Source organism: Hylobates moloch, unplaced genomic scaffold (genome assembly GCF_009828535.3).
Source record: "Hylobates moloch isolate HMO894 unplaced genomic scaffold, HMol_V3 SCAFFOLD_5, whole genome shotgun sequence".
Lineage (NCBI taxonomy): Eukaryota > Metazoa > Chordata > Mammalia > Primates > Hylobatidae > Hylobates > Hylobates moloch.
The window spans coordinates 108,797,383-108,811,376 of record NW_026652280.1 but is presented as its reverse complement, the minus strand read 5'-3'; the positions used below and the strand labels follow the sequence as shown (position 1 = coordinate 108,811,376).

General features: G+C 38.0%; 1 protein-coding gene across 2 annotated transcripts in view; it reads right to left on the bottom strand.

Moving 5' to 3' along the window:
* Nucleotides 1-13,994, bottom strand: part of TBX15 (T-box transcription factor 15) — a 119,046-nt gene that overhangs the window by 46,723 nt on the left and 58,329 nt on the right. For both annotated transcript variants that reach the window (XM_058439818.1, XM_032151954.2), the window contains exon 2: nucleotides 2,598-2,811. In XM_058439818.1, the coding sequence (XP_058295801.1) occupies nucleotides 2,598-2,698 (101 nt within the window). In that variant the 5' untranslated portion in view covers nucleotides 2,699-2,811. The remainder of the gene's footprint in view (nucleotides 1-2,597; nucleotides 2,812-13,994) is intronic.

The window sequence follows — 13,994 nt, the reverse complement described above, 5'->3', positions numbered from 1 at the left end:
CAACTAGATAATCTCTACAGTGCCCCCTTGCTTTAAAATTCTGTGACTACCTTTGAATTCTCTTCTTAAAAACTTTGCAAGCCTTTTTTTTCTTTTTGTCACATTTTAGCATAGAATATCAAGTGAAGTCACAACATTCTAAGGAAAAAGTTAACCTTTCATATTTTACAAAAAGAGATGTTTGGTTTTAATTTTATGGCTAAATGTAGGCCAGTTCTTTTGTCTTCTAAACCCATTAATCCTCGCCAGCACCTCTGTCCATGGTGCTGATCATGCAGGTTGGGTTGGTACACTCAAAGACTGAGGGCTCTATAGACTTCAGCAGCTCTGAATCAATAGGATCACAGTTTGGAGTGTGGGAGGAGGTAGATGGTGACTAAGATCATCTAAATGAGAAAAAGGAGAGAAAGCCATATATAACTAACATAACTAAGAAGATGGAGATCGGAATTAAAACGGAAAAGAATACTGACAATACTGCATAGCAAGAAAAATGAGTGAGAAGCAAGAAATTAACCAGGAGAATGAGAAGGAACGAAGAAAATTCACAGAAGAGAAAGCCTTATTTGTATGATTCTGAGTTGTTTCAGAATTACCTGAGAAGAATTAGATGTGGTAACAACAGTTGAGACAACTGAATACAGAACCAATTAATGTAGTTTCTAAACCTAAACAAAGGATTTCAATTATTACTAAAGAACAAACTATGTGTCTGTCTTGGGGAATATGTAGAGTATCCAGATATTAAGGTGAATTTGTGAAATCAGAGATATGGAAATGAAAATACTGCAGAAGAATTACAAAATGAGTCACAAGAGGGTTGTCAAGGAGATGCTCAAATGAACTCAATTCACTAAAGCACAGGGAATAAGGGAGTGATATCAGGAACAAACATGACTGGAATAAACAGACCCAAGAGTAATAAAGTAAAAACCCAAAAAGAATACCGGAAAATCTTATAGACAAAAAAAAGTAATATTTCTTCTCTCTCTAAAACAACTCTTCTACCACAAACTTTAAAAAAATTTCCTTGAGTTACTTTGTTTTCTTCCAAGCCTTTACACCCCAAAATGTGGAACAGAAGTACCCTGCGACCCAATCAACGAAAAAGAGATGATATTGAACACAGTTATCCAGCCCAGCTTCTCCCCCTAGGAAGCCTTTAATGGTTTTATTCACTACTGAGAGAAGGAAGAGAGCTCCAGAAAAGAAAGAAAATAAACAAAATTTCAGCTCTATTCTAATTTCACGTTTTTGTCATATCTTATTGTTTTGGAAGGTTTCCTTATATACACGTAGATAAACTGGACCCAATCAAAATATTATTTTACTTTAAATGGCTATGTTCATGAAAACAGCTCACAATCAGTAAGATGTCATTTTTGTTCCCCATGACATGTGAGATTATGTACACTGGCTTTGAAAACACAAAAGTAGCATAATTGTTTTGCTTAATTTCAGTGAACTATTCCTACATGCTGAAAAGTTTAGTCCAAATTTATTTATTTATTTATTTATTTATTTTTGAGACAGAGTCTTGCTCTCTCACCCAGGGTGGAGTGCAATGGCATGATCTCGGCTCACTGCAACCTCTGCCTCCCAGCTTCAAGCGATTCTCCTGCCTGACCTTAGGTTAAACACCCATCTCGGCCTCCCAAAGTGCTGGGATCACAGGTGTGAGACACTGTGCCCAGCCCAAATTTAATTTTATCTAAATCGTTTCATTTTGAATCCAAGGGGCAAGAACTACAGCAATTTCTTAACAGTTCAGAGTTGAGACCACTGTTTTAGAGCCACACAGATTTATGCAGAATTCTGGAGCTGCCTCTTAGTACCCATGTGCCTCAGCCAAGCTAATTAATGTCTTTCATCCTCTGCATCCTAATCCATATATGGGATGATTATGTTCAACCTCATAGGATTCCTGTAAGTTTCGAAGATGTATTTTGAGTGTCCAGCACAAAATAGATACTTAACTATGGAAAGCTGAAACATACTAATAAAGGAGTAGCTTAACTAAAAGTGACTATATCAAGAGAAGCTGTGTTTTTAAAACTTTGTAATCCTAGAAAAACAGTTTTGCAAGAAATTCCATAGGTCACCAATAAAGTTGTGTAATAATTTCAAGTCAATGATAAAACACAATGGACATCAAAGGCTCAGAAAATGCATCAAGCCAATTCTTTTTAAAAAATTATTACAAAAGCATTGTTGCTTTAAATACTTTAGAAGATGCAAGTTTTTATTTGGGAAGCAAACTTCTTGAAAGTATTTAATGGTGAAGTAAACACTTGCTTTGGAAATATATATTTTGGCTGTTAAGATCCCATGGACTTCCAATATTAGCTGAAATACATTTGTAGGTGGAAAATGTTTGTGATTTACATGATTTACATTTGATTGGCCCTTGGAGGAAAATAATACAATCACAACAAACACAACAGAACCACTTTACCAAGATGTCCAAATGCGGAAAGTGAGTGCAAGCTGCTTTGGTTTTATTGATGCCATCACAAATAAATAAGAATGGAAGAATGTAATGGCTCCTACTTCTGCAAATTCTTTGAATCTGGCCACTCAAAGGAATTTGTCCTTACCTGCCTGCTTTGGTGATGATCATTTCAGTTCCAATATCATGGAACCGCTTCCAGAGGTCAGCACATTGCAGCTCCACCTGAATCTCCTCCATGGAAGACATGGCAGCAGGCACAGGGCCTGCAGCACCAGAGGCCAGGTCAGTGTGAGTGCTGAAGGAGCAGGAAGTCCGCTCAGTGAGGACCTCAGAATCTGAACCAGTGCTCTGCTCAGAATCTGCAAAATAAACAATCAAGCCTTAGGTGAGAAACTGCTGAGCTCCGCTCACCCCTGGCCCTAAAAGATGGGGGTGGGAAATGCAATGAAGTGGGGAGAGGGGTAAACAAAAGGAGACTTAAAGCTGGGAAGCTCCAGAGCACAGCACTCAGGGTATTTTATTATTTTTTATGGTTTGTTTTTGTGATTTATGACCTTCTTTCAGGTTTCGTGTTTCCAATGTGACATCTGGCATTTTAGTAAGTTTTAGCAACAGCTGAAGAAAATTGGTCCACAACAGGCAATATAAATAGTACTAATGTCACCATGTTGAAGGGAATGAGGCCAAACTGGGGCAACAAAATAAATGCCAAATTAAACTAAAATAATTATAAATTATAGATCCAAACCTAGATTAGACTATTTCATTTGTGCGAATAAAGATTCAGTGCTAACAATATGTTCTTCAATTCCATACCACTCAGCATCACTGCCTGTCAGTTATTTTTAAACACAGAAATTTTTCCTCTACTTACATAAGCCATGGCCATCAAAAGTAATGAAAAGCTGCTTGGGATCTTTAGAAGTACTTTGTCATATATTTGAGTAAATGGTTTTTCCTAAGAGTCTAATCAGGCCATGTTGAATGGGAAAAAACCTCTGTTGTGAGTCAAGGATGTAAGCATATGGAAAAAGTTACCCAAAAAGGCAGTTGAAACAAAGGAAATAAATGAGTTCAGGAGACACCTTGATTGGTTTCTGAAGTATAGGCAGACGGGAGGGGTGATCCAAACAGGAAGGTGGGATTGAGAGCAACCAAATAAAAAGTTGGCATGCTGGGCCAGATGGTCCTTTCCTGTGTCTTCTGCACTCGTGAAGACAAGTGGGGCTGGGGGGCAGGGGAAGCTGACTGATGGAGAAGGCTAGAGCCAGATTTACCAGGGAAGATTTTCTGGAATTTTAAATATTTACCTTTAGGAACTTAATGCCAAGAATTGTATGTCCTAAAATTTTTCAAATTCAGATTATCTAGTATAATTTTCTTAAGTCAAATGATGCTGCAAGTCAAGCCTAAGAATCCATTTCTCTAACCCACCCTTAACATCTAGAATTCTGATTGCTTTCCTTGGGGTTAAATATATACATGAGTAAAGGCTGGAAACAAGTGTTGTACTCTGACAAGTGACTTTTCAATGGTGTCAAGGATCAGAGCTTCTTGAGCATCAATCCTTGGCACTAGTAAGATGGAAAAAGAATGGGACAGAATGCCCAATCACATTGCTGCCAACCTCACTTACCTGCAGCAGGTTTGCAGCCCTGTGAAAGATACATCCCATTGTTCCTTTACTTTTCTTTCCTTTTGTCACTGACTTTTTTCTCTTGCAACACCAGACAGCATCTCTGGCAAGAATATCTAACAGCTGTGTCAAAGCCACAGGGAATAAAGTGCCCACAGGGGAAAAAGTGTCATTTCTCTCCATCTCCCCAATTCCTCACCTGTCACTTGTGAAGATATTCAGGTTGTTAAAGAACCAAACCAAACTTCTAAATAAAGGGGAAGTTTCTGACCAAAAACTTCAGTTTACCCATAATCACTACTGTAGTCACTATATTCATTCTCCCTCCCCCTCTTCCCCCCACTCACAAAAAATCTATAAAGTTTTATAACTAGGTTTTACATGTCTAAGCACATAATTTTATACCTAGGACTAAGCAGCAGCTATTTTTGGTCTTCTCCAAGCACTGAAAAGTAGAACTACTTATCTAAGATGACAGCTGTTGCTGAGTGACAAATCTATATCCTAGCTTGATTCCATATGCCTTTCAGTAGCAGAGCCATTATATCATCACAAACTCAGGCAAACACACTAATTCATGTCCCCTGAGACATGGATTCCCAAATCCTATTTTGTTTCTGAGATATTTTAAGAGCTCCTAACTTATCATGAATACTGTAAATTTTTCAAAAAACTCCTCAAAAAAAGATTTTCAAAATATATTATTGTCCTGCCTTTGGAAGCGAAAAGTTATGAAATCCACCATAAAGTGCCACAATTACAAAAAATTGGAAACAGACACCTTAAGTAAGACCCAGCAGAAATTTTGGACATATGATTTCTCCAATGTATGTTTAGGAAGTGGGAAAGGGAAGGAAAGGTATCACTACACTAAGAGATAAGTATTAATGGTAGCTAAATTGAGGTTGAGATTGGAATTGGGACTACGGCTAGAGAATTATGAAATAAGAGACTCTACCCCTAACTCAGTATGTCATCTGGAACAAAACAGGGACTCAAAATATAACATCAAATGAATTAATGAATAACCTTAGACAAGCCATTTAACCACAGCGGGGCCTAGGTCCTCAATGTGCAATGGGAAAGAAAGAGCTTAAGGATTCCACCTCTAATGACCTGAATGTAAGAATCCTCCCCAGTGCAAGTGCTAACCCAGGTAACCTCAATTAGAAACATCAAATTTAAAACTCTTTGAACAAGACAAGTTAAATAAGGAAAAAGACTGGGGGCTCAGATTCACATTACCATAGGAGTTAAATAATTGAGTGGGTATTCTATAAGGGCTTATAGTTTCAATCAAATCAATCAATAAGCACCTATCAGCATATGGCCTTAGATGAAGTACCATGCAGATAATTAGAAACAGAATCCAAGACCTTCTGAAATTTCCCAGTTAGTGTTGATTAATTATGTGTTTATTGAGTGCTTACTATGTGCCCAGCACTGTGCTAGATTCTGGGAAATAACAAAGTACACAATGGGACCTCTCTTCAAGTACAGTACAGTAGAGACTAGGAGCACTCAAAAATAATCAGACAGCAACACAAATAACTGCCACACAGTTTTCCACACCATTACATACTGTCTCAGATATCTCTTAGAAGTCCAGAAGAGAAAGAGATCCAAGAGGGCTAGAACACTCCTGGGGAACCCATGGTTACTAGAAAGGAAATGGGCAAGTCTGTGGGGGCATAGGCAGTATTTGTCCATGAAGAGGATTTTCAAAGACATTTATTTAACTGGAAATACCCTGAAATTCTAGATTTTCACTCTCTCACAAAACAGGATCCAGTGACTTTTATATAAAGAATGTAAGCAACAGCCCACATGTTCAATAACATGAATGCATATCCAATCTTCTATTCTCAATTGTTTCTTAAATTTTATAATCTTGAAATAAAGTTACTGTTACTTTTATACAGGCTCTTTTTAAAAAGCTTCTAGAAGGGTTAGGGCCACCTGTGGGGTAAGCAACCCTACAAAACTCTTAAAATAGTAATCTCAGAGTCAAGATTAACAGTCTAGGTAAAAATAAAATTTAATCTTTTGTAAAATACATTTCTAAATCATAGTTATAAAAAATATTTTGGCTAACCAGATCTAAATTTTTAGCTATTAATTAGGATGTATAATAAAGTTATCTAAGTCATGAAAGAAACACACAGCTGGTTATTTTAATCAAATCAGATCATCCATTTAGAAATATAATTAGTCAGCCCCTTAAAGATCAAAAAACACCTCTGTGTTTTCAAGTTCATTTATTCTTGGCAATTTGTGACTTCCTGTCCTCAAAAAATAGCCATTAGGAACTCATATGAATGATGCAGGATTTCTTGGCTATCAGATACTGTCAGAATAGTATTTCAACAGAATAAGTTTAAGTAAATCAGGAACATAAAATGTTACACGTAACCAAGGCAGCTAAAGGAGAAAACTTAAGTAACCTGCACTGAGCCAGTTACAAGTCACTAGAGAACATTTTGTGACTCACAGGGCCAAAGCAACATATTTATTCTCATCCCCCCAAAAAAATCCTTTAAAAAGAGATTTTAACCATCATTTTACTTTCTATCTCTAACCTATTTCACTTTGATAAAATGAATACTGTAACACTAAGTTCCCACAGAAAGTTGAGTTTAGCTTAGAGTAAGTTCAATTCTCACTCTACAACAATAATAAAAGAACTTTTAATTTATACTTTACACATTACCTAATATTGTCTTCCCATTGATAAGATAGACATAGCTTGTATTTGTATGTCTATTTTGTGGACAAAGACATTGAAACAAGAGAAATTGAAAATTAACATGTACTAAAATGTAGGTCTTCTCCATCCTGATCCAACGGTCAGATCTCCCCAAAAGCATACTAGGTTGAACCCAGCCAAAACAGCTGGCAACTCTGTAACACCCCTTAACTATTTTAACCATCCTCACAACTAAGGTGGCTTAAATATGTTTGATCTTGGCCAAGTCACATGACTATTCTGGTCCCCAATTTCCTTAATCTTTATGGCACAGCACATGCACATTTAATTAGAAGTGTATAAAGTCCCTTTTAACCTGAATGTCTAATGGGTGGATTAGTAGTACAGCTTAGAGACCACCAAGTCTTGGAGTTAATGGTCAACACTATTGAGCTCTTACTATTTGTCAGGCACTCTGCCAAGACTGTACATGCATAACATCACTTAGTACAGGCAAGCCTAAGAGTTGTTATTATTATTATCTCCATTTTATACATTATTGATGCCAGAGTCCAGGTTACATCCATTCTACTGCCTAAGGATTTCCAGCACAGAAGACTACATTTAATTCAATTTTTATATCACCAAATATTTCTGCTTTGCCTTGATTAGGTTACATATTAATGGACCAAGACAAATAAAACAGGTTCTTGCTCTGAAGGAGCTCACAACTTGGTAGAAAGGATATAGAAACTGTTAAGGAAGGCTGACTGTGACAGATACGCCCGCAGAGGTGGGGAAAAGTGTTGAGGAGCTTTGAAGTGGAAGCAAGTCAATGATAAGAGGATTGAGAAGATTTTATGAGGTAACATTTGAATATGGTCTTGAAATAGAAGTTTGAAACCAATAAACAACAAAATGATAGAGAAAGAATTTCAGGTAGTGGGAATAACAGTGATTAAGGATTTGGAGTTTTAGAAAATTACAAACAAACTGGTATGTCAGAGTTTAGATTATGTAAAGGGAGAGGAGAAGCAAGATAAATGATGAGGGTGGAAGGTCAGGTTCAACTCAACTAAATGACTACATATTGAACATTTACTATGTGCCAGTCACTATTCTAAACTCTTGGGACATCAGGGAACAAACAAAAATTTATGGCCGAAGATCTTGGGTGTCAGGATATGGAGTTTAGACTTTATCATCTACATGCTAAAGTTTTCTTTTACATGCAGGTAGTGATAGTTCTGTCTTCTATCCAGACTATGAATTCCATAAGCTCAGTTTAATACTTTGCCCCATCTCCTGTATGAATGATGCAAGATAGCCTGGTTTCTATGTGAAATGTGTAAGCTGACTGTAGAGTCAGATAAGAGATGTAGAATGCTCTGAGATTAGATGCACAGTGTAACTTCTATAAGACTGGAGCTCAGCTGTCATATTTTCCACAAGGAAGAAAATAGTTTGAAACAATTAAAGGAGAAAAACCCCACCCGGATGATAGACAATTCATCTTACTTTCTTTTCTGCCAAATACTGGTACACAACCACATTGAGTGGTGTTTCCTATCTGATATTGGTAGGACAGCCACTTCTTGATCTAGTTCATAAATCCCAAAGTCTCTAAAACCAAAACTCTCATGACTATCTCAGGGCTCCCATTCACAGAAGGGCACATACCAGAATCTTAAAACCCAGGCAGCCCTCTCTGTACCAGGAGCAAGTAAGTTCCTATTTCCAGAGGACCTCTGCAGTGGAAATTGGTTGTGGGCTATCAGACTTTATCGAGTAGCTTAGAGAATGCTGGTGACGAAATTTTTCATAGAGTAACTCTAAATATGGCAGAAGCAGAGCATTTGGCACTGACCTGAGTACGAACTGAGCCCAAATTTGATACTCAGTCCAGAGCTTCAAGGGAATGAACTATAACCTGGGTTGGATTAAACTAAAATTATGATGATAGCAAACACTCAAATGAGCCTGTTAATTGGCTTTAGTAATGGAATGGTGTCTCTGAGCTCTCCATGCCCTCCAAGTTCTATTTGGGAAAAGGGAGTAACCTGAAGCCTGCAATTCCCATGCCAATAAGCCAATTAAGGAGACTAAGGGCACATCATGTCTCACCAGCTGCCTACAGCACTCTCCACTTAACAAGCAGAACCTCTCTCAGCGATACATAGAACCACAGCAAGGACCCAAAGTCATCCTGAGATCAAAGCCTTTGAGAGAGTCTTTGCAAAGAAGTTGTAGTAGTAATTTTTATATCTGTTTCTTGCTGAGCAGACAAAGGCTCAATGCCATTAAAGCTTCAACCTCTGTTTTAAGTTATTTGAAAAAGCTTCAGATTGCTCTCCACAGTGGCTGGATTAATTTGCATTCCCACCACCAGTGTATAAGTATTCCCTTTTCTCCACAGCCTTGCTAGCATTTGTTGTTTTTTCCTCTTTTTAATAATAGCCATTCTGACTGGTGTGAGATAGTACCTCACTGTGATTTTCATTTGCATTTATCTGTTAATTAGTGATGCTCAGGGTTTTTTCCTATGTTTCTTGTCCGCTTGTATGTCTTCTATTGAGAAGTGTCTGTTCGTGTCCTTTGTCCATTTTTAATGGGGCTGTTTTTTATTTATTGATTTGTTTACGTTCCCTATAGAGTCTGTATATTAGGCATTTAACCAAAAAGACACATGCATTTGTATGTTCATTGCTGTACTATTCAAAATAGCAAAGACATGGCATCAACCCAGGTGCCTATCAATAGTAGATTGGATAAAGAAAATGTGGTACATATATACCGTGGCATACTATGCAACCATAAAAAAAGAATGAAATCATGTCCTTTGCAGCAACATGGATGCAGCTAGAGGCCATAATCCTAAGTGAATTAACACAGGAGCAGGCCAGGCCTAGTGGCTCATGCCTGTAATCTTAGCACTTTGGAAAGCTGACGCAGGCAGATCGCTTGAGCCCAGGAGTTTGAGACCAGCCTGGGCAACATGGCAAAGCCCTATCCCTACTAAAAATCCAAAAATTAGCCAGGCATGATGGCACGTGCCTGTAGTCCTAGCTACTTGGAAGACTGAGATGGGAGGATCACCTGAGCCTGGGAAGGTCGAGGCTGCAGTGAGCTGCGATGGCATCACTGTACTCCAGCCTGGGCAACAGAATGAGATCTAGTCTCAAAAAAAAAAAAAAAAAAAAAAAAAAAACAGGAACAGAAAACCAAATATCTCATCTTCTTTTATAAGTGAGAGCTAAACATTTAGCACACATGGACATAAATACAGGAACAACAGACACTGAAGACTGCTAGATGGTGGAAGAGGGAGGCATAGGGTTGAGAAAGTACCTATAGGGTACTGTGCTCACTACCTGGGTGATGGGATTCATAACCTAAACCTCAGCATCACACAATATTCCCATGCAACAAACCTGCACAGGTATCCCCTAGATTTAAAATTGTTTAAAGTTGAAATTTCAAGTAAAAGATGAAATTATAAAAAACTTTGCTTTAGCCTAGAACAATATGCAAAAGTTTCAACCTCTAGTGATCCAGCATGCTTTGAAGCTGGAAATGAAAAAAAGGAAGAGAAGTAGCAAGTACTGTATTAGGCACTTTATATACGTTATTATCTCATACAATTTTCACAGAAACCTTTAAAGTAGGCATCATTGCTGCCATTTTATATATAAGAAACTTGAGGCATGACATGAATAAAAGACTTGTCTCACATTATATAAATGGGAGGTGTTAGAGTGGGAATTAAATTAGTCTGACACTAGAGTTGCTCTTTTCACTATACTCTGTTGCCCATTTTTCATAACTAGAACTGCAGAGCTGTGCACATCCTACTCTGAACTCAGAAACGCAGAGTTAATGCTCAGGCTGCTCAATCAGAAGGTAGTGCTATGGATATTAAAACTGTTGGTTTTTTGAGAAGGGAAAATTCAAACGAAGATCTGATGGGAATTTTCCCCTGTCAGTACAAGGGCAGTTATATTCAGGAATATTTTAGCTCTCTTCATCAACTTAACATTATTTAGTAAGTAAGTACAAGTATAAAAGGCCTCTTTTGCTGTATTTCACTTCCTATCCCCAATCCAACCTAGGTAGAAGATCCAAATGTGACAGACACTGAAGATCACTGTCAATGTCAAATCACCCTTTTGCTTTAGCCTAGACCATTAATCAAAACATTACAAGGTACTTGGAAGATGTTTGGGCTTTGAGAAATTTTTAATGGAAGCATTGAAAGACAGAAGGCAACTGAAGTGGGCCCTACTTGTGCAGAATTTGGTTTATTTAGGCTTAACTCAAGTCAGAGTGCAGGACCCAAGAGTTTTTGATGGTCCTAAGTGGATATCTATGCTTGAAGAGAATTCAGCTGATAATAATGTATATGAAAGCACTTCATAAACAGTAAAGTGTGAAATTAACATATAAGATTCTACGTCAGTGACCAAGCGTATCAGAAAAACAAAACATACATAAATAAATAAATAAATAAAGGACAAATATGGGTCCCGAATTTTCTAAAACAGTCCTAACTTCAAATTTCAAATATTTTATTGTATTCTTCCCACAAAATTAATATTTATGAGACCAACTTTTGGGTTAGAAAATATTCCTGATGAACACACAGACAGTGCAAAAGTGGAATAATCAAAAATTGGCCACGAGCCACATGGAAATGTTCAACCTAAGTACCTCTTGCACCAAAGGTCCTTCAAAAGTTCATTCTGATAAACTGGGTGGTCTTCAAGATTTATGAATTTCAGGTGAGCAGCTATCAACGCAGGCCCCATCCTGAGGCTCTTGGCATTTTTCCTGGGTGAAGTGATACATTATCTCATCCCCAAGTCAATGTTTATTTGCTGTTTGCAATCACTACTTCCAACCTCCCACAACCACCTCCGACATCAGCCACTGTCATAGCACCATTATATATCTGCCATTGTGGCCTTTTAATTTCTGTGATGTGAAAAGTGGGCCTTTCTCCAAAGGCCCTACAAGCATTTGCTTTATACCTTGTTAGAATGTTCCCACTGAGCACCAATAAAGAAACAAATTCATGATGATGCACTAAAAGGGAAGAACTAAGAAGCCAGTTTCTAAACATCAAGGGTAATTTAACTATGACTTCTGGAGAGAGTGCCTCTGGATGTGGCAGTTTCAAAGATGTAAGTATGGTAAACATTTGAGCACAGCCAGGAATGCCCTTCAAATGATCCCAGGAGACCACCAACTATTCCAAGTTTAAAATCTACCCAACTCACCATGCAAACATAGAAAACCATCCTGTTTACTAAATATAACATGGCTGACAACAATGTAACAACCTCTCCAGTAATCAAAACTCATCCATTCAATCAATCATTCATTTGTTCAGCAAATAATACTCATTTTCTAGGCTGGACCTGGGAATGTACTAGGTGTTATTAGGGGCACAAAATTGAATAAGAGATGATCCATGTCCTCAGGAGCTTATACAATCATTTAGGGAGAGAGGATAGGTCCATAAATAAGTCTAATAAAAGTAGAATAGTCAAAATCCACCATAGCACACAGCATGCTGGGGCTTAGGATCCAAAAGACTGAGTTCTTGAGCTCATCTCTCCTCTTTCCAACCATCTAACCTTAAGCAAGTCACTTAACTTCTTAAGCCTTTGTTTTATCATCTGTAAAATGAGGATATCATTTGTATCTACTTTGTGAAACTTCTATGAACTATTAACAAAGTGCCTGTGTATGTGTATTTGCATTAATACTTTATCAACAAAAAAGATCCAGACACCTGAATGCTGATTTTCAGATACTATTATCTAAGAGAAATAGCAACAAAATCCTATGGGAGTTTAGAGGTAAGAGAAATCTCTCCAAGTCCAGGGATTTTTTCTGGGCCTAATGAAGATATGTCTGTGAGATGCAAAGGCAGAAATGGGGAAGAAAGAGAGGGGTCTTCTAGGAAAAGGGAATTTTCTGGCAGAGGCATGGCAATAAAATCTACCAAACGTATTTAGAAAGCAGCAATCTATGTCATCCTGACCACATCTGTGTTATTCCTCTTGTATCCTCAGCACCTGAAACAGTGTGTCTGGCGCCTATTATGCACTCAATAAAATGTTTTTGTTGAATGAATTAATGAATGAGATGCTGTAGGTTTAGCAAAGTAAGAGAAGAGATATAGCCAGAGAAGATCTGGGAGGGTAGGCTGGAGCCAGATGAAGAATCTTGAATGCTATTCTTCTCATCTTCTTCCAGGAGACAAATATATCCCTAGTAATGAGGTGTCTTAATTGCATGACATGTCCCCAGTGAAATCCCTATTAAGTCCCAGGGTCACCTCCTGACATCATAACCTGAACTACTGGAATACTACCAGCTTTTCCTTGTATGACTATGAGCTGTGTCAAACTGATTGGCAAGGTCTGACCCGAAATCTTTCAGGGGTTTCAACTGAGTTCAAAGAGTTCCCTCACTTCTGTGAGAAGCACTCAGTCAAACACCTAGAAAATACTCAGATACTAACTCTCCTCCACATTAACCTAAGAAGAGAAGGTACTTATAATCATGAGGATAAAATGGGGAAAGGATCAAGTTCTACAAATGCTAGAGCTGGTAATGCTAAGGGAGAGGTAGTGAGACAGAGATATCCTCCTCCTTCAGGAACAGAATGACTGCTGTGCTCACCAGGTCCCCTACACATCCAGTGTCTCTGTTGTCTGCAGTGAAGTGGGGTTTCCAGAGTCGCTGAGAAGTAAGGCAAAAGATTGCAAACCTCCTTTAGACTTCCATGGACCCAGATTATGACTGGGAAAGCTACTTAACTTTTCTGAGCCAATTTCTTCATCTAAAATGGAGATAGTGGATACCATGTGTCTCAGTGAAGCCCCTGGCGCACAATAGGAATATACTTAATATAAATTCTTTCCATCATTTGGAACAGAAAATGACCACACGTGTTAAGTCTTTTCCCAGTCACTTCCCTGTCCCTATCAGAGAGGCAGAAAGAAGACTTTCAAATGAATAAATGCAAACCTCACCAAAGAAAATGTAAAATACAGAGTGGGAAAAGATCACATGATGAAGAAAATATTTCAGGGCCTAGGGCAAAACTATCAAAACTGAATGGTGTTAGGAGAAATGGTGGAAAGGAAGAAAGAGGGGAAAGCAGAAGAAACAATGAAAATGCCATGTAAGGAAGCCTGCTTTTGTGTGGG